The sequence below is a fragment of the Aulostomus chinensis genome, chromosome 6 (assembly GCF_037954235.1).
Source record: "Aulostomus chinensis isolate RoL2024-O1b breed Wild chromosome 6, RoL_Achi_v1.0, whole genome shotgun sequence".
In the NCBI taxonomy this organism is placed as follows: domain Eukaryota; kingdom Metazoa; phylum Chordata; class Actinopteri; order Syngnathiformes; family Aulostomidae; genus Aulostomus; species Aulostomus chinensis.
In genome coordinates this window covers 29,102,824-29,124,079 of record NC_141325.1, presented here as the reverse complement: position 1 = coordinate 29,124,079, position 21,256 = coordinate 29,102,824, and the positions used below count along the sequence as shown (strand labels likewise).

At 44.1% G+C, this 21,256-nt stretch overlaps 1 protein-coding gene across 2 annotated transcripts in view; it reads right to left on the bottom strand.

The window, feature by feature from the left end:
• gnb1l (guanine nucleotide binding protein (G protein), beta polypeptide 1-like) overlaps window positions 1–20,285 on the bottom strand; it is a 28,273-nt gene extending 7,988 nt beyond the window's left edge. The window contains exons 1-6 of one of the 2 annotated variants that reach the window (XM_086207428.1): window positions 20,195–20,285; window positions 14,042–14,209; window positions 13,556–13,681; window positions 13,293–13,455; window positions 10,005–10,097; window positions 2,344–2,556 (exon numbers count right to left, since the gene is read on the bottom strand). In XM_086207428.1, the coding sequence (XP_086063554.1) occupies window positions 2,344–2,556; window positions 10,005–10,097; window positions 13,293–13,455; window positions 13,556–13,681; window positions 14,042–14,151 (705 nt within the window). In that variant the 5' untranslated portion in view covers window positions 14,152–14,209; window positions 20,195–20,285. The remainder of the gene's footprint in view (window positions 1–2,343; window positions 2,557–10,004; window positions 10,098–13,292; window positions 13,456–13,555; window positions 13,682–14,041; window positions 14,210–20,194) is intronic. The other variant, XM_086207429.1, reaches the window with a different exon arrangement.
• Between the last annotated feature and the right edge of the window lie 971 nt (window positions 20,286–21,256).

Sequence of the window (21,256 nt, the reverse complement as noted above, 5' to 3'; positions counted from 1 at the left end):
AAAATATTTCTAATTCAAGCATTCATTTGTAAAAAGGCCCTGGAAAGAATAATACCCCGTCACTGTACAGGAGGGTACTACATCAGCCTCAGGTCTGACCCTCCCCTCGGCTCTGATTCATGGGGGCTGGCTGAAAAATGGAAGCATTCCCTTTAGCTCATGAAATCAAGAGAAAATATGGCTCCTAATGAGGCGCTAAGCGTCTGACGTGTCGGCTGTTATGTAAAGTGAATTATGAGCACGGAGCTGATGTGATCTGTTTTGGTGTGGCAGAGATCCTTCGTGTTTAGTCTGGAATCCTCAGCAGTATTCATGTGTGAGGGTGAGTAACTGCATGTACTGCGTTTCTGAAGTAACTTCTATTTACCCTCAACAAAAGAAAGTTTTCAGTTTTCTTTCACTGATTTTAAAGTGATGATTTTTTAAATTCTTCAATGTCATTTTTATATTGAGGACTGTATTGTCATGATAATAACCACACTTAATGAGGAACTGTAAGACAGTGTGTATGTGGGTGGTTGTAGTCTGGAGTGACAACCACAACGGCCCCCCCAGCTCTTGGCCCCTGGCCCTGCCAACGCTGTGTAACCAGCAGCTGATTTATGGCCCCGGGGCCCTGCTGAGCCTCCTCCTCTCCGGACTCTGATGTTTTCTAAGAGGGCCCACAGAAAGGCAACACTTCTCTACTTCATCGGCGTTAGCAGCTTTCTCTCTCTCTCTCTCTCTTTTTTTTTTTGTTGCCAGGTATGACAGAACCCTGACCAATGAGACTGCAGCTGGTCAGAGCAGAACGTGACTAAGAGACCCATCGTCGCCTTTGTCTCAGTTGCAATGTTGAACCAACTGGGGTACATTAATAAGACTTGTGAAATGCTACGTTTGAGATATATATCTATATAGATATATATCTATATAGATTATATATATAGATATATATCTATATATATAGATAGATAGATATCTATATATAGAAAGATATCTATATATATAGATATATATCTATATAGATATATATATCTATATATATAGATAGATAGATATCTATATATATAGAAAGATATCTATATATATAGATATATATCTATATAGATATATATATCTATAGATATATAGATATCTATAGATATCTATATATATCTCTATATAGATATCTATATATATAGATATATATCGATATAGATATATATATCTATATATAGATATATATAGATATAGATCTATATCTATATAGATCTATATAGATATATATCTCTATATAGATATATATCTATAGATATATATCTATATATATCTATAGAGATATATATCTATATATAGATATCTATATATATCTATATAGATATATCTATATAGATATAGATAGATATCTATATAGATATATATCTATATCTTTCTATATAGATATATATGTATATATAGATATCTATCTATATAGATATCTATCTATATAGATATCTATCTATATATATATAGATATATATCTATCTCTATATATATAGATATATATCTATATATATGTGTGTGTGTGTGTCTATGCGTGTAGATAGAAATGTATATATACACATACACACACATGTGTGTATATATATGAACTGTATGTATATATGTCTGTGTATATATGTGTACCTATATATACATATATATGTGTGTAGATATCAATGTATATATACAATATACAAACACATATATGTGTGTATATATATGAACTGTATTTATATATATATATGTCTGTGTATATATGTGTACCTATATATACATATATATGTGTGTATATATATGAACAGTATGTATATATATATGAACAGTATGTATATATATGTCTATGTGTATATGTGTACCTATATATACATATATTTGTGTGTAGATATAAATGTATATATACAATATACAAACACATATGTGTGTATATTTATGAACAGTATGTATATATATATGAACAGTATGTATATATATATGTCTATGTGTATATGTGTACCTATATATACATATATATGTGTGTGTAGATATATATACAATATACAAAGATATATGTGTATACATACATTTACACACACATACATATAAAATATATATGTGTGTGTGTGTGTATATAAATGTATACACACAACTTTAAGGGTTACAGCAAAGATGGATGGAATAGTTGGGGGATTTTGGGGTGACCATGACCACTTTCATTTCAGGGGTCAAAAGAGCATTAATTAATCAAAGATTAATCATGCCATCACTAACGAAGCATTAACTATCAGTGTACCCTCATTGTCAAGTGGTACAGTCAAAGTTCCAACGATCAACCAATAAAAGGAAGAGCATGATCTCGTGTCCTCCAGCCTGTCCTCCACTCACCTGCAAGTTCTGTCCGTCCAGCATCCAGGAAGAGAGTTTCTTCTCCGAAGATCCCGATACGCCCCTCAGACGCTCAGTGTCAAAGGTCAGGCACATGACAGGCTCGGGGTGGGCTTTGGTTTGACTGAGTGTGGACCTCTGGCTTATGTCCCACAGCAACAGGGAGCCGTCCTCATACCCAGCCAGCAGCAGAGGCCCAGGTCCTGAGTCTGGCTGAAAGTGAGAGAAGATGATAAGAGAGGACACCATGCTCATGTGAGCGACGGGGGCTGTACAGTGGAAACCACAGAAACCGCTGCACGGTGCTGGAAGCTGGGCGGAGCAGAGGTTATCTCCCTGGAAGCTCCTGCTGACACTCAGAGAGACGCTGCAGGCTCCATTCGTCAGCTGCTGCTCTCTCTTCCCAGCACTCCATTACACCACCCCTCACTTTGCTCCTCATCTATATTACTGAGCCACTGGCCTCCATGTCAGCACTGATGAATATATGTGGAGGTTCCTCATAGGTCTTGGTTTATTTCTATTATTTCTTATTATCATTAATTAATAGCCACCATTAACCATTAAATTGTTATCTTTATAATAATATTGTATGATCTGTTGCTGCCCTTGCATGCTGATAATAGCTGTTAGCTTCATTATTGTTTCACAAGCAGGATATTAAACTCTTCATTTGGAGGAAGAATACATTGAAGAGGTAGGTGGTAAAGCTGCGTGACGAAGTTTTAACAATTATCAAACATCGGCTTATCGCAGTGATGGAGGGTAACTTCGTCAGTGTCCTGTTGTGATGTCTGTACTTTCAGTATTTCTGCTTTGGGAAGCTCGGCAACATTTCAACGGGAACATTGTGCTTTTTACTCCGCCACACTTACCTGTGCCCACAGCCACTTAGAAGATTTTGCATAGAAAACGTGGTATCATGAGATCAAGATGAAGTACTTTTACATTTGGAACCTGCCGAATTTAGGAGAACACAACCGGAACACGCACAACGTCATCGTGACCTTTAGAGGTCCGAGGTTCAAAGAATGAACTTTCCCAAGCACTGGAACACACAACATCAGGTAGAGTATAAAGTTTAAATTTGAACTTAACTCAATATAAAATACTTCTGTACATTTACTTTAGCAGAACTGTGATGGAAACTTATACCCGTGTGGTATTTTATAGGGGTATTTCTACCATGACTTCGGGAACTGTGTACTTCTTCCACCACGGACTGACATCTAGAACTAGTTTGAGTCCAAGTTTGAACAAAAAGTCATTCCAAAGTTGGTCAGAGGACATTGAAGCAGCCACTCGACTGAATCCTCCTGACATCTCAAACACAGACGCACTAAGAACACGCAACAGTTTCACAATTATTTTCCCACACGATGAGAAAGAGACCTGGTGCCTCGGAGGAGGTGGTGACCTTTCACATCGCTAACGGTTTGGTGGACACATTTTTATACTTCATCCTTCAGTGTGTTCAAAATAATACTTTTAAATTAAGTAAATAGTCCTAACAACAATATCTTGTATGACTGCACAGACTGACTGACTCCAGCCCAGCCACACCAGGGCAGCGCTGGAGCAGAGCAAACTTCTGACAAGGTCCATGAGACACTTGTAGAGAAATGAATGAAGACGCAGAACTCAGAGCCTTTACTCCTGCTCCAGTAGGCTTTGTAGCATCCTGCTAACAGTCAGAGTACTAATCAATACTGCAGGGTAAAAACTGAAAAACACATCAGCAGCAACATTTACAAACTCATGTATAAAAGCAAACTAAAGCGCGCACACACACGCAAATACACACAATAGCTTCGCTTCCTCCCCGCGTCACACTCGGACATTCCAGCCGCAATGTTTACAACTGGTGAAGCCATCAGCGTAAATCTTCAAATCATCATCTGACCAGAGCGAAAGCAAACTTCGGTGGTTAGATATCTATGTATGTATTTCTTTATACAGAACAAGCAGAACAAAGGAACAGTGCCAGAACTCAAAGCACAAGAGCAGGGAGAGCCTTCAGAAAATGTTGTTGTTTTTTTCAAAGAAATGATAGAAGTGTGTGCAGCTGGCAGTCGGTGATAACCTCGCTGAGACGAGTGTGTGTGATGGGACGGGCACAAAGCTGCACGGTGAGCTTGTAAATCACTTCAGTGAAAGAGAACACACAGGTGAGTTGATAAAAACTGCTTCATGTGTCTCTGCACAGCTGGAGTGGGTGGGGGGGGCCGGAGGAGGGAAGGAGAATAAACAGATACAAAGACGGAATGAGGCATTCCCAAAATCCCATGACAAAGTGTGGAGGAGTACACCTCGAAAGCTCTCCACCTCGGGACCCCTCCCATGTCACCTCTGCCCACAGCGACAGTACAGCACAGAACCTGCTAGCAGGACGACTCCAGCGCTGCACAGATTTGTGCCTTTTCATTAAAATACCAACCAAAGCACAGAAGGAAATTTTTTCCATATGTGCGAGGGGGCCGAGGCGGCCATTTTTTCATCCGTCTTCAAGTCCTCTTCTCACTTAACGCCATATATTTCACTTCTTGCCGCTTTAAACAAATCATAGACGGACTCATGTAGTCCTTCCAAACACATCAGCGAGGACGAACACTAAGGGTTTATGAAAACAAATAAAAACAAGTGAAAATCAGTGGCCCCTGCTTGCCGGCAGGGCCTGGGCTAAGCGTTCCAGGCTTGGGGCCCACCGTTTCACTTAAGTGTAGGACCTCCTTGATTGATGATGTCATGGGTCAGAGGTCAGGGAACCCTGGGTAGACACCTAATTCATTATATCCTGCACAGGCCTTTCTACAAGAGGGCTCTCTGCCGGAGTGGGGCTGGGGCTCTGGAAGGAGATTCATCACTGCACAGCAGCTGGAAAGACAGATGGATGGTAGCTGGCGGGAGAGGCAGGACCGGCCCAGAGTGACGGAGCAGCCGTCTCCTCCAGAGTGGCAACTACAGGACGAGAGTTAACCTGCTCCACTGATGGGAATATTCCTGTGCACTTGTTTTTGAAAATGTACCAGCAAGAAACATAATAGATCTTGTAAATGTCATGACTGATGTTCACTATTCCAGCTATACGTCCCTGTCGAGAGGTGGAGGCAGGCTGAGCTGAGCGACTGGGATCTAGGGAAACTCACTGAGCGACCTCCTGTCGACAGAAAAAGATTTCAGAAACACTGATTCTTCACCAATGGCCTACATTCCAAAAGGAATACAAAAGAAATAAGTTTGGCTGAAGCACTTTTTTGCATTTGCACAACTACCAAGTACTGATGAGGTGATCAATACGGCCAAAGGAAAGAACACTGGCGGCTGCTTTTCTAGACTTTTGTTCAAACTACATTTCTTTTTTTTTTCTAAAAGAAGACAGACTCTGACACGCCCTGCTGCTGAAACAGAAGGAGACACAGTATCACTGTATATTGTGTTGCTGCGCCTCACATAGCTTCCCGTAACCACGAGATGACGAGGAAGAGATGGATCCGGCCGACCAGCTGAGACGAGTACATCCATCCACCACACAGAGTCGATCTCCACCAGCAGTTACTAAATAGATGTTGTACTAAAAATGTACTACAATAAAATGTCTGGCTACCGTCACATCACGGACATTTTACTACATTTTGCACATCTTATGCTTTTCAATACACTTGACGAGATCGGAAAAGTCATCGTTTCAAGCATTTACCACATTTCAGGCATTCAATCATGTTTCAACTTTCAGACAACAGTTAATGGAACACGAACTTGGTCACTCCAGCGCTCGCGAACGCATCAGGACCGTAGACGGATCAACGTCTTAAGTCACAAAAACGAGGAGTTTGCCACGAGTTTGGCTCAGAGGCTTTGGATTAATCAGCTGAGACATACAAGATGTTTTTGTTCTCAAATCAGGGTTTTTTTCACCAGACGAAGCACGAGTGTGCACACTCATCTGCTCAAGTCAGAATGCATTTTTCAACCACCCTACCTAGCCGTTCAAAGCTTTGAGGCTAATGTACAACTGGACTCAAAATTCTTGTGAATATATTTAAGAGCTTAAACATCACGTGATATTATTTTCAAATGATGTTAATAGCGCATCAGTTCACATCAGAAGCTTCAAACACACCAGGCTCATGCTCAGCTCATCACGCAGCCATGTAAGAGCAGAGCTCAGCGGTGTGGGCTGCTGTGGTCAGTGCAGCAGCTCCAGCTCATGCTAATGGAGGAGCTGTGCAGGGCCAGAGGAGGTGAGGTTGGCACCAGATACCACAGTCATGCATCTCTGACCAGCAGGGAGGCTCTCAGGAAGTGATGGAGTAATTATGCAGCGAGTGGTGTGTGTGTGTGTGTGTGTGTGTGTGTGCAGGACACACACTGCTGTTTATTCGCACAAAGCAAGTTGCAGGAGAGTAAACACACCGAGTGCGCGCTGGTGCGGACTCTTCAATTCTGAATGCAATAAATGGTAATGAGATTAATTGCGCAAATTAAATCTGATATAAAATCAAACACAGAAGATAAAAGTAACTGACAACACTATTTTTTCTACAAATATTATAGTTTTAGTTCCCGGCAGTTTCACTGAAGCAGCATTGTGTGGTTTTTCAGAGCAGCAGCAGCAGCATCTGCTGATGACACGGATGCTAAGACACCAAAATGCGTGTTAATATGAACACGAGCAGAGGAGTGCAGGTAGAACTGGTTTAACAAGGAAACAGCAGAAGGGAAGAAATGGAAAAAAAAATTTAGAAAGAGGGAAAAAACAGCTTTCCTCCAGAGACATTCTTTGCAGTCTTTTGTGGCCACTGAAGCCAAGTGCTTGCTTTCTTTAAATCAATTTAAATTTCAGAGCACAGTTCTACACTTGCTTATTAGGAAAGTGCCATCATTTAAAATTTGTGGGATTCCATGCTATATAAATAAAATTGATGATTTCATGCTTCTCTCATTACTGAGACTGTCAATCTGGAGCCTCAGCAGTTGTATGTGTACAAAAAATGTGTTTGCTAACATCTAGTGAAACTTCCCGAGTGAGTAGCAGCGGTTCAGAACCTTGTGTTTGCCTCTCCGAACCTCCTGAAACAACATCCTCTTCTTTGCACTTCTGGTATGTTGTCTGTGCTGAGAATTCTGAGTTAGTTTTTAGAACCTGAAGGCAGCGCGAAAAGCTCCCACTGCTTCTGTCAGTTTACTGTTAAAATGATGTCAAAACAGAGTTTAATTTAAAAATACTTCATCACAATAACACACGTGCGTCCTCCACCAGCCGAGGATGGGTAACCAGACAGAAATGTGTGTGAGCTCTCGTATTAACGGTTAATGAAGAAAACACTCCTACAGCTTTTCCTTCTGTGGTATTTCCATCCTAAACCATTGACGACTAAAAGACCATCAGCTTGTTTACTGATGTGGCCACCGCAGGCCCAGGCCGCTACTGCTTCAACATAAGGAACCAATCATTTCCTCTGCTTTGTGTCCAGGTCCACTATGATGTCATGGCCACGAGGCAGCGAGGTGATGAGCTGAGAGTGATGGATATCTGTATAGGAACATTTCCTTTTCCCCGCCAGCCTCTGGTCACATTAAAAGCCTTGCAGATCATACATCACTCCTGCGCCCCTGACTGAGCCCTACATCCATGCGAAAGTCAAACCCACATGTGGACACACTCTCCTGCGCTGGTCACTGCTTCACAGCCAATCAGATTCAGAGACTCAGACAGTAACCTCAGCCTGCTTGTAGACAAAGCGCAGGGTTTGAACTGAGAGCCGGGTGGGATTTTACCGGTGGGAAGCTGAATGGAGAAGAAAGGGTAGTTTAACACTGCATTTAATCTTTTCCATAAACTCCAACTGAGAGGAGCTTAAAGGCAGACAATAAATCTGTTGGCAAGTCTGTTGAAGAAATAATGGCGGCTAATCACTTCTCCTCCCATGGTTGGGAAGGGCAGAGGGAAGAGAGAAGAGAGAGAGAGACAGGAGATACGTGTTGGCTTTTTCTTGCTCTTGGTGTGTGTGTGTGTGTGTGTGTGTATGTGTGTGCAACCCCTCTGTCACAGCACATACCTGTACATGCAGGTACCCCCCCCCCCCATAAAGCAGCTGACCTGTTGCCATTGCAACCTCCTGGTGCATCCGATTCAACATCCCTCCAGCAGTCAGTGCAGCAGGAGGCAAAGGTAAAAGAACAGCAGCCTGGAACCTGAGGTTCCAGGGACCAGGAGCGAAGCCCCAGGTTCCTCTCTGGCTCGTGTGCTCTGGTAGAAAGCATCATGGAGGGCAGTGACAGTATCCTGTGGTTCCTGTTTTATATCTTTTGCTGCAGTTGGTTCATCAGTCAGCCCTGAGTGATCGGTGTTAAAGTGCTGCCTGAAAGCAGGCGAGTTGAATTTCTGGTTGAAATTAAAAAAAAAAAAAAAAAGTGACAGAAATCACAAGTGGAGGTGACAAACTGTCACTGCCTCCATTCTACGTATTGTTGATTGTGAAGCTCTGATGCTTGTTATAACTGGGTGGCGGCAAGTCACCATGAGTCTGGGTTCTTTGTTTCCATCAACGCACATCGGAGCTGATAAATACCTGCGTCTACTGCAGGGTCTCCCGACTCACGACTGAACGCCTGTTAAAGCTGCAGCCACTGCAGACAGAAGCTGAAGAGAGCGAGAGCAGGACTGTGACAGTTTAGCCTCCTGCTGTGTACGGTTTAGGAAACAGCATGAGCACACCTGGCAGGTGTGTGTGTGTGTGTAAGAGTTGAAGGTAGCCAGAGACTGAAGCCCTACACACAAACACACTCAATATTGTACACACACACACTGTGGATTTTTAATCTTTTCCCGAGTCAGCTTCACAAATGAAAATCCATCAGCCTAGAAAGGAATCAGGCTGAAATGGTTCCGAGTCACCTGGGACGTGGAGCTTTGAAGTCGGACGGCTGCCTGCACTGTGTAACACTGATATTGTATAATTTATAATGATATAATTGATCATTATGTTTCCTGGCACTCAACACAGTCCCAGCATTAGTTCATAAATCAGATGATGAAAGGTGGGTGTAACTGAAATCAAAGACACCGTGTCAGCGTGAGCCAACCAATCCTGCAGCATGTCTCCATAATAATATTCTGCTTGACTTATTCAAGTGTTTACGATAAAGAATGCTGGATAAGAAAAGTATGCATGTTCTGATTTACAGCTTATCCTTACAAGAGCCTAAAACAGTCAGCTCTGTCCCGACCAAAGCAACGATCTCAACCATTTAATAATTAACCATGAAAATAATTACAGGGGCTCATTCATTTACAAAACAGAGAGCAAACTTGTTGCTTGCGTTAGATTGTATTACAGCTGCGGGCTGATATATGGCTGTGAACCCCCGGCCATTCCAAACGCTCTAATTACAGTGTTGGGACTCTCTGCCAGCTGAGAAGAAACGCTTGGAAAAATGGTCCGGGACGAGCTGCAAGGCTGTAAATCACAGGCTGCGTCACGCATGTGCATTTTTGTTGACTTTTCTGTTATGGGTTTCTGGCCAATCAGAATAAAGCAAAGAAAATGTACCATTAAATGAGGAGGCATGAGGAGGTGGAGGATGTGCTGCTCCTGATAAAGGCTGCAGGGGTGAACTCATTACACAAGTTGGGGGGGGGGGGGGGGGGGGCGCCTTACCTGCCACAGTTTGACACACATGACCATCCCCAGCTTGGCCTCAGGGACCAGGGTGCACACTGGGGTCTTACTGGGCAGCTCAATAATCTTGATCTGCAAAAAACACAAGACACATCGAGCTCACATCCTCCTGCAGCTCTTGGTGTAATCGTTGCTAGCATGTAGCTTGCATACTTAATTACATCATTCTGGGCGGAAATCTACTTAAGTTTGCTTTAGTTTAGGTCATTTGTCCAAGCTCTCGTTAAATTTAGCCCCCCCCCTCCCAAAAAAGCACATATAGTCGCCAGTAAAACCACAACTTGTCATTTTTACAGCTTGTTTTCCTACAGATTAAACAAACAAGATATAAGCTACTGATTTGTGAGCTTTAGGGGCCCTGGTATGTGGATTGTGTCACCTTCACACACAGTCAGGCTGTTTCCATGGTTCCAGTTTTTATGCTTTACTGACCCGCTTTTTACTTCAAACGTACATTGGGCTTTTATTTAGGTTGCGGCCCAGCGTTTCGTTTATTTAGAAGTGTGCCGTTAACGTCCCAGAGCATTGATGCATTTAGGGCCACAGTTGTATGTACATCTACAGTCCGTCTCCAAGTCTTTTCATTCGATTGCCTGAAATACCAAACAATACCACAGCTGTCTGTCACTGCGTGCCCCTGACTGGCGGTGCAGTACCATCCATCAGCCGCCGCCACCACTGTCTATAATAAATCCGACTGAAGGCCAAGCCTCTGACACCACCAGCGTTTTCCTACACACATTGGCGCTGATTCTAATAAAATACACATCCTAATGAAGCCGTGTGTGTGTGTGTGTGTGTGTACCCATATCAATACAAATACTCATTCGTACGACTTCCTCCGTGCTGATGATTCACATATTCATCCTCATTAGCCCCCCTCCCTCAGTTAAGCACCCCTTCTGTATTTTGGCACTCAGCTCCATCTGTCCCTGCTTGTTTACCTCTGCGTGCCTGACAAAGAGGCTTTAAGGACTTCTCTGTGCCTGGGGTGATGTGCTGCTCTTGTGTGGCATCACACTGCCCATAAATAAAACACCCACGCTATTAATTAATGTTTCTGTCATGGTGGCAATCTGCTGGCAGGAGCAGCACTGTGATTAATAAACAGTAAAACCACCTGAAATGGCTGAGAAAAACGTTTTCATGGTTACATATCTCAATATTCACCTACCATCATAATGCCTGAGGCTCTAAAACTCGCCAGCGTGAACACACTCTTTACCAACAACATGTATATGGGTTTTCGAGAATTTATATGTTTTATTTGTGCATTCATGATGCGCATCTTTGCCAGTTTTGTCTGTGGAACAGAAGGGAGCAACAGACAGGAGGAGGGATCATCTGTGGCCTCCTGTTTCGGTGGACTTTGTCTGGATGTGTGTGCGTTTCTGTCTGTTGGCACAATGGCATTATTGAGGTGCTGGGAGTCACAGGCGCCCTGCTGCCTGGCCTGCTGGACGAGGGTTAGCGGAGGCACGTTTGGCTGGATCAGGTGACTATTCTATCCCTTTCAAGTGTGGCTCCTCTACAGCAGAGCAAGTAACATGAATCTGGAGGCAATAAAAGATGTCTGAATCACTGGCTGCCCTCTCCCCATCACTGGCTATTCAGAAAGCCCTCAAGGCCTCTAAGTGAGGAGTGCAAGGCAGACAGAACCCTGATTTTATTCCAGAACTTCATGTAATCAGGCTAGAGAGTCCTCAGTTTAACACAGACGTCAAAGAACAATAAATAAACAGCTTTTTTGTCAGACACTATCAAGTTGCACTTAATATCTTTGCAACTATCACTTTTGGAGCCAGGGTTAGAAAATAACACCCGCCAATCACCAAATGCAGGCGGAATATCAGTTTGGTGTTTAAATCTTGGAGGGAAAGGAAAATGTTGCAACATACGTGGTGTGATGTCATCAAAGACCTCAAGCAGTGCAAACTTTGTACTATTCTTGGAGCTCGTGCGCTGCGTCACACACACCTGCACCTTGACTTCTCATCCCTCTGCACTAAAGCTCTTCCACCCTGCAGGACACATCACACCCTCTGCATCTGGGAGGTGCAATCACACCACTTCTAAACTATCCTGATTATGCATGATGACTATAAACAAGTTACTCAATGATGCATTCAAGCGCACTGGGTAAATTCTGACATCTAAATCACTGTGTACAGAAAAGCGTGAAAGACTTCATGATAGATTCAAATGCAAAACAACCAAGTTCATATTGTTCTAAGCTCTTTTAAAAACATCTGTCATCACTTTCTTCTCCTCTCAGTACATAGCAAAGCAAAACCTTTTATTCCAATCAAAACAATTGGATAAAATCATCAACATGCCTCACCACCGCAATGTGTGAACGCGTATGTGTGATATGCAACACAAAGAGGCTGTACATGTTCACTGCGTCTTTTTGGCTGGTGAAAAACAAGGGTTTTTACCTATCCTGCATTTGGCTGCGCGCTTAAACGTTAACTCAGCTCCTGTCTGTGGCCTAAATCCCTCAACATTTCTCATGTGCGCTCCAAATCATGACGTGAGGCCTCCTTTGTTAAGGATGATGTCTGACACATCCTTCTGCAAACGCTCACATGCCAGACGGGCTCGTGACACATTCGGCGATGAAAATATTGTTTGAATAAATGCAACAAATATGTGTTGAAGCCGTCAAGCAAGCCAGCAACAGCAAGTCGGCTCAGGTTCATACAGGTTGGCATTTTTCTCTACATAAGTCAGCCTGTGTAATCAAATTAACCAGCCCACGTCCGACCTGCCCATAAATTAAGAGACGTTTCCTCCTGCTGAACACAGAACAACATGTGCTGGTTGACACTGGTCCAAATGAAGTGATCTTGTGGCCGGACTGTGACTCATTTTGCAAGCAGGTATGCAAATATTGTGAGCTTGCAGTTCCTTGGATGTTAGAGTGTGTTGTTTCTTTGTCATGTATGATCGTTAACTGAACTTTGGGGATGTTGAAGCGAAAGACAGTTATTACAAGCAATGAATCACCTGGGACTCAAGATTAACCACTAAAATGCTGTAGCCTGAAATGCAATTTCCAACAATTTGCATGTAAAATCTTCGCATTATGAGAGAACTGGATTTTAAAATCAGTTATAAAATGATCAAAACACGAGAGAAAGCCAGCAGCCACATGTCCTTTAAATGGTGGGAGGGGCTGCAGCCTTTCCCAGTATGCACTGGATGAGAGGCCAGGTTCAACCTGGTTCATCAGACTAGAAATACACTCTGCCCCGGATGTCTGACCTCCTCCGTCTGTTGTCCTGCGAAGGCAAGCAAGCAGGTCGTAGGACTTGTCTCCAGCAGGGAGCACTGACAGAATCCAGCACTGCCGGTCCGCACCGAGTCCACCACCTCACTCCGACCTTGGCTCAGATCCCACAGACAGACCTGCATGTCCCGCCCCTGACTGTACCGCAAGATGAGGAAAAATAGCAATGCAAGTAAGTTTTAGTTGAAAGCTAAAGCCAAGACGCCGTACCAGACAGAACAGAAAGGTCCACACTGACCTGATGAGGGTCTCTCTCCCCCGGAGGGTGCTCACCCAGAGGACAGAGCTACCAGCATGACCTTCTAGAATCCGTTCCGCCCTCCTGCTGTTAAGGTTCCACACGTGGATGGAACCCTTCCCTGATCTTCAACACCAAAATGTTCCAGGTTTATTTGAACAGGGATTTGATTCAACAACTGACACGCAACAAACAGCAGATGTGTTAGGATGGTATATTCTGAAATACTGACTCAGAATTCTGATCAACAGCCAAGTTAAAACACTTCTTTCACTATTTGTTTTTAACGCCAGTTTGAGATTTTTTAAACAACAATAATAATAATAATAATGATAATAACAACAATAATAATGATAATGCAGCATGCATTGTTCTCTGATGGTACAAAGGCTGCAGCGAAGGACGCTGGTGTGTTCTGAGTTCATCATCATCATCATTCAGGCTGTGCAGAAATCTGACGTGGGAGGCTATGATGAGAGGAATTACCCAGAAAAGAGGAAGGGCGTGTCCTCGCCACAGCAGCTGAAGTGGAGGGCGTTGAGGGGTCCGCCGGCACCCCGAAGGGTGTAGATGGGGGACGGAGCAGGACGAGACATCCCTCATGCAATCAAAGCATGGATGCAAAGACCCCAAACACCAGTGTCATGTGACCTACTGAAACGGACAACAAGAAAAGCGGGTGAAGAAGAGACAACCAACTCAGGTCATATTTACATCGACCAAAGCCACGACTGATAGGACGCCCTCTGTTCCAGGCCTTTGATTTGCCATCAGTCCCAGTTAAAAGCATTTCACTACGTGTTCGGTGCTGTTCAGATTAATGAGACTCAACTGTGGGAATAATAATCCAAACCATTAAAAACACAATCATTTCATTCTGTGTTTACGCAAACACAGAGTAGAGAATGTCAGAGGGGCTCAGGTTTGCCTGGAAGCCTTTACTCCTCCACGCGGCACACAGTTGTCTTTAATGCAATGTCTGTATTTTCTATTGTTAGTAGCTACAAACCCTGTGGCTGTTGGGTGCAGAGTCTCTCTCTCCCTCCCTCTCTCTCTCTCTCTCTCTCTCTCTCACGTGATAACACCTCTCTTACTCAATACGTCATAAATCACAACCTCCGACAGCCTAATTACAGTAAACAGACAGAGATTCAGGCTTCTCACTCTTCTTGTGATCAACAACCGTTGTCCCAGAGGCAGAGGTAACAGCTAAGGCTTTTATGTCGTTTGTAGGCCGGGCAGCTGAGGAAACCCAAGCGACCGCAGGTATGCTGCGAGGAAATTATGTGTCAACAGTAAATTGTAGCACAATCACACGAGAGTGACTTTCTGTGATTGGCCTGAAAGAACTAATATCTATCACTTCATCCAGTTTGCTTTTCATCTTCAGGGATACACGGGGGCGGAAATCTGTTCATGCTCAAACTACTAGCCTTTATTTTTTTTACGTTTTTTATACCAAAGAAATTAATAGCTCTGAAAAAAGATGGGGAAAAAAATTAACTGGCAAGGACCGTCCACAAGCCCAGTGTTGCTCATGCAACGTACAGCAGACAACAATGAAAAACTCTTCTTTCCCCCAAAGACCAAAATAAGACTCCAGCTGAGTTGAGTTTAATCACAGAGACTCCAACCTGAGCACCCTTCCATGCACACAAGCCTCATCCTCCCCTCTACTTTTACTTATCATGACCCTTGTTCCCTGCAATCAGCAGACACTGAAACTGGAGCTTGAGGCATTCAGGACCAGCTCATTTTAGGAGGTTAGTGGTTAAATTGTCCATGTGAATCCGTGAAGCGAGGAGAGACGGAGGCCGTTGACCAGCCAGCCTAATTAAAGACGCCGACGCAGCAGAGCGAAGGCCATGAAAACACACATTAGATTACACTGTGCACACTCGCACGATGTAAATTATGTCAAATGACAATAAAACTTATTTCTGAGATGGACCAAAACGTGTCTGTTTGGTGAAAGATATTATATATCTTCTACTCACAGGAAAACAGTCTGACCAACAACTGTACAAACTAGTTTTGCACGGTATGATGAAAATGGCGAAAAACGTCAACAGTGCTTTTGTAAGGGTCCAGCTAAGCTGCTCCTGTGAATAGGTGGGTAAGGCCGCATTCCTGAGCCAGAGTCCTGTGCCTGTGCGAGCGTGTGACAGGGGAGGCTCCCCCTGATAACAGGTGGATTAGTCGTCCCTCATTGTCCTTTTGCAACAGGTCTACGTGGAGCTGTGAGTCACGGACGCAGCAGCACCAAACCGGCTGTTTTCACTGTCAAAAGACCAGGAGCTGTAAGTTTCCACTGATAAGAACGTCTCACTGTCAACCGAAGGCAGCAGCAGGGGACAGTGATGGAGGTGTCACGCTGCAGGCAGGGGACTGCCAAAGAAAACTGGGCTGCTAAGATGAGCACAATCGCCACTTTCCCCTGCCACGACTTCCCCAACTGGACTGTCTTCTGTTTTACCAGGCGTCAGCATTTCCAGTTGCTGAACTTCCCCCAACAATGGCTCTGTTGTGGTGCCTTGAGTGAGTCACCCGCAAACCCAAACAGCTCAGAAAGAGAGAGACAAACTCTGTAAACAAACAAGACAGTGGCAGGATGTCACTCAAATCTGTTTGCGAGGACCTTTTAATTGTCTCTTTCCAGGCCAGAAGAAAGTTGAGCAAACAATCGAGGCGGCGGCTTGTCAAATTTGACATCATAACACAACTTTACTCAATAGAGAAGTGCCTCACTGCAGTTGGAGGTCGACAACATCATTTTTAATGAAGCTTTCATAAAGTGATGGACAAAGAGATAATAACGAGCCGACAGGTCAGTGACTTGCTCTGCAGCCTGCTCCGTCTTATTAAATATGTCCGCATAGTAAAATCTACGAAATCACAGAACAAGCTGAGCCGACTGGAACCTGAGTGTGGAGGACGAGGAATAAGAAATCAGACTGACTGATTAATAGCTGGATGTAGGAGCCAGTGGGAAGAAGCGAGAGAGGAGGGTTGAGACTGCTGTGCTGGCCCTGTAACAGATAAGACAGCTCTGGGTAATCTGACTCTAAGTCTGTGGATAAAGGCAGTTTGTCTCTTCTTGGGCCGTCTGTCCACACCTACCAGGTAATTAGGCCTAATTATGAGAGAAAGGTCCGCTTCCCCTTCATGTTATTAAATAAGAGCCGGCCTCGTCCGCCAAGGATCTCTCAACACCAGCAAGGGGCTGGCGACCTTCAGATCAAACGTAGTCGCTATCTGTGCACCCCTTCCCTCCTCGGCAAATATGAGGGCCTGAATTGGGGGGGGGGGGGGGGGGGGGGCAGAGTTATGATATAGGGCATCAAAGTTTTTGTGGGGGGGGGGGGGGGGGGAGTCCTGTCCACATTCCTCACTTGGCTTTTAGTGCAGGTATCATGTGATCGGCACCTGAGCTGCCCTGTGTTAAATTATGCCATTCATAAATAAGAGCGGGGGTGGGGGAGTTTGTGTGTGTGTGTGTGTGTGGGGGGGGGGGGGGGGGGTACTGATCACAAAGGTTTATTATAGATGCTTTATCACGACCCCAAGATCCCTCTGCTGATATCAGCGTCTGAGCTGCACGATGAAAGCAGATGACACAACAGGAACGTGAACTAGACAGAGCCTCCACCTCAGTGCCTCTCAAACCAGTGTTTCTGCTCTCTCAAATCTCTACCAGCTGTGAGAATGTTCCACAAACTCCCTCATCAGACTCTCAGCTCTGAATCAGAGCTGTTTTTGCCATGTCTCATCGACTTCTAGTGGGTGATAAGCTGGATCTACAGGCGCTGGTCAGCCTTTCTGCCTGACCCACCCTCCCCCAACTCACGCTGATCATCATGAGGAGGAAACCAATGTGCCGAATGGAGCGCCAGGTCCATTATAAAGGTCCAGTTAGACAAACAAGACGGGAAGTGGCGAGGAAGACACACACCCTTTATTGTGTCTAGGTGGGGAGATGTGGACTGGATAAACAGCCCCACGTCAGATAGAGGCTGAAGTCAGACACAAGAGTACCAACACCCACTGTCAGTCACAGATCCAATGAGCGGGAAGAGGTAGCATTGTTCGCGTGAATAGCGTGAATGCTAAGCAGGGGCCACTGCAGATAAGGCCTCAATGCCTTGTGGGTGTCACTGAGGCCGGCACTGATGGAGCACTGTGTCAGAGGGCCCTGATTTAGGAGGTCCCGACTGTGCTCCACAGGTACCGAGGAGCTTATCTGTTTGCATTATCACCCATTTCCTCCATGAGGTCATTTACCTGGACACTCGAGGATAGAGGGACACAAGAGGGTCAACAGCTCAAGTGTCATCATACATCAGCAGCCATTTTGGGAGCGACAGCCTCCGTGGGGATGCTGTTGTTCATGCAGCTGCTACTGTTTACTGTGCTATCACCCAAATAAGCAACAAGTGTGTACAACAAGATTACAACTCATCGAAAAGCTGCAGTGTATGAAGACAAAAGTAAAGTACAGATCTATGGCATGTTGGAGAGTTTCAACTACGATGAATATTCACAAGCTCCTTATTTAATAAACTCTAAAAAAGAGAAGAAGCTCCACGACTCAAACAAAAGCACGACAAGCGCACACTTCCACCAAGACTCTGTGCCATCAAATACATTTGAAATAAAACACACATATATTGTAAAATGACCGCATTAAAAACATTTTGAATTTGTGGTTTACATTCTGACCAGCATCTAGATCAGAGCACACGTTAGCAACCACAGTGTGCCAGTCTCCCAGCGACCACCTCCAGACGAGCATCACGTCCCGAGTGAACTGACATGGTTTCCACGCGTGATGGTGACCGTCAGTACGTGAGAGAGTCGGTACGTGAGAGATCCACTCCATGGTTTGTACTTCCTATAAGATATTTTTACTGTTTTTACTGAGTGTCTTTGTTTGACCAGTCAAGACTCTGCAGACTCAAATTAAATCATCAAATGTTAATATTTCCCTGTGGCCATAATTTTACATTAATAACTTTAAATACTGTCCGGATCAGGCAGCACGGTGGTGGTGAACCCTGCCCCTCGCCCGTAGCCGCTGGGATAGGCTCCAACCCCCCTGCGACCCTTAACAGGAATAAGCGGAAGACAATGGATGGATTGCCCGGATCATGGTGCAACATTTTACTCATCAAATGAAAATTAATCGCAAACGAATTTTGGTAGTTGATAAGTTGTTTGTCTTTTTCAAGCAAAAACATCCAACAGTTGTTTGTTCCCACTTCTTAATTCAGGAAACTAATAAATGCAGGCTTTTATATTCAGGTTCTGGACAACTGAACAGACAAGAGAGGCCATTTGAACATGTAATTTGGGACTCTGGCTCTATTCTTCCATTCTACATCACTTACTGGGGTGTGTTTCTGCACAATGACATTTTGTCATTTGCATGGTGAGCAGTGAAGGGTGTTTAGATGAGCAAGGTACTTTCACAGTATCGGGTGGAAAAGTAACTATCCATCCATTTTCTACCTCCTGTTGAGGGTGGTGGGGGTGGAGCCTATCCCAGCAGCCTTCCCCCTGGACAGGTCACCAGTCCATGGCAGGGCCAACACATATAGACAGACAACCATTGGCTCTCCCAGCCACGCCTACGGTCAATTTAGAGTCTGGATTAACCTGGTCCCCTCTTGATGTCTTTGGACTGTGGGAGGAAGCTGGAGTACCAGAGAGAACCCAGCAGGAACAGGGAGAACATGGAGACTCACCCAGAAAGACCCCGTGCTGCAGCCGGGGCTCCACCCACAACCTTCTTGATGGGGGCCACAGGGAGGACCACTGCTCCACCGGGCCGCCCAGGAAAGTAACAAATTTTACTTAAATATAATGTCCAGGTATCGTTACTTGACTACTAGTGGGGACTGGGAACTTTATTCCACACTACATTTCAAAAGAGACGTCACACATTTGACTCCACTACATTTACACTTCTGAACCCACTGGTAACTGTTTACATTTTCCGAAAATGCAAAGTAAACCTGGCATAACCTGATGACTATGATGTATTTTCATATTTGAAGTCTGACAACTTCATGCAGCCAGTATAAAAACAGCACAGCTGTTCAGTAATAGATCCATTGCTGATCAATAGTAGATCAGTTGATCTCTTACTGAACTCTCCCAAGCAAATAACTACACAAACATGATGTAGTAACTGTACTGTACTTTTGATGCTTGGGTAAACGCAAGATAAAATGCTTCAGTAGTAGAACTCAGAAAGCAGACTTTTACCAGAGAAGTCCAGGTCACGTCCCCATCGAGCAGTGAGGCCCACTTCTCATCATCACGCTAAACAGAAATATGACAACGTGAAACACCATTTAACAAACAGACGAACTCCTGCTTGTAATCAAAGCACGACGAAGTCATTCAGCAGCTGAAACATCGACGCTGTTGGGCAAAAAAAAAGGACACAACCCTCGAGATGTAGGATGACAATCTGGAGAGGCAACGTTAGCAACAAGCTAACAGCAACAAGCTAACTCAAAACAAATAACTCGTACTAGAAAGACCCGGAAACAGCTCTGTCAACGACGACACATTAATCCCGTAAAATAAGGTCAGTGCAGTAGAAAATAAGCTTTAATAAAACTAAACAGATACCATTTCAGGGAGACACCGGTGATTTGACAGTATTCAGGGAGACTCGGTCGGTCGGAGGAAGTCGGTATACAAAACATGCGCCAGACTTGAAGGACCCCTTTGGAGAGCGGAGAAGCTGTCCATATAAGTGCCTGAACAAAATCTCTGTCTCTCTCTCTCTCTCTCTCTCTCGCTCGCTTAGATTAAAAAAGGGCAAGAAGAACCACATTGAATAAGGAAGCACAAATAAATGACCCTCTTAAGTACATCAGTTATTTTTAAACAAGATTGGGTGTACAAAATCTTTCAAAATCACATCTGAGATATAAAGCGATTTTTCAATTCCCACTATTTTTTTTTTTTTGTTGTTTTCTTTTAGGTTCAGAAACATTCCCTGAGAGGACAGAGTAATATCTACTGGACTGCATGAACAGGAGAGTCTTTTTTCCATTCTTGTCAGTCTAATTGAGAGAGAAAGACAGAGAAAACACTGGAGCCTAATCCACAGAGCACACAGACTCCTTTCATGCCAGTACCAGGAGAGACCTTTATTTGTCCATTCCTATAACAGAGAAAGCGGGTTTCAAGCTCGGCTAAGTTTGAGCTGGAAGATTAAATGAAACCAGAGTCTTTTAAACCTCTTCTGCTGCCGTGGATTAGAGTGAGTCAGTTCTCCTGCACCCTGAACTGAAGCAATAAGGACTGCAGGTGGATCAATGGGAGACGGTGCACAACATGCAGTTTGAAACCTTAATCTATAAATCCAAGCTGCTTTAAAAAGCCTCAAAAACACAGCTAGAAGACAGCAATCACACAGCTTTAAGATAAGGGAAGGAAATAGGAAATGACATTCATGGAGCCTGCGACTGTATTCATTTTAAGGTGCATGAAAAAGAGATGGGTTACCAGTGTTGAGCAGTGATGACATACATTAAATGATGAGTCTAAATTGTAGAGCAGCAGTCGGTCAATTAGTGCAAATGGACTTCGCAGGACTGTCACCCCTCAGCAGGAGGTGGGAGAAAGTGTCTGCTGTCCTGCCTGGAGAGATAGCATGGCCTACATCATCATCAATTATTCCTG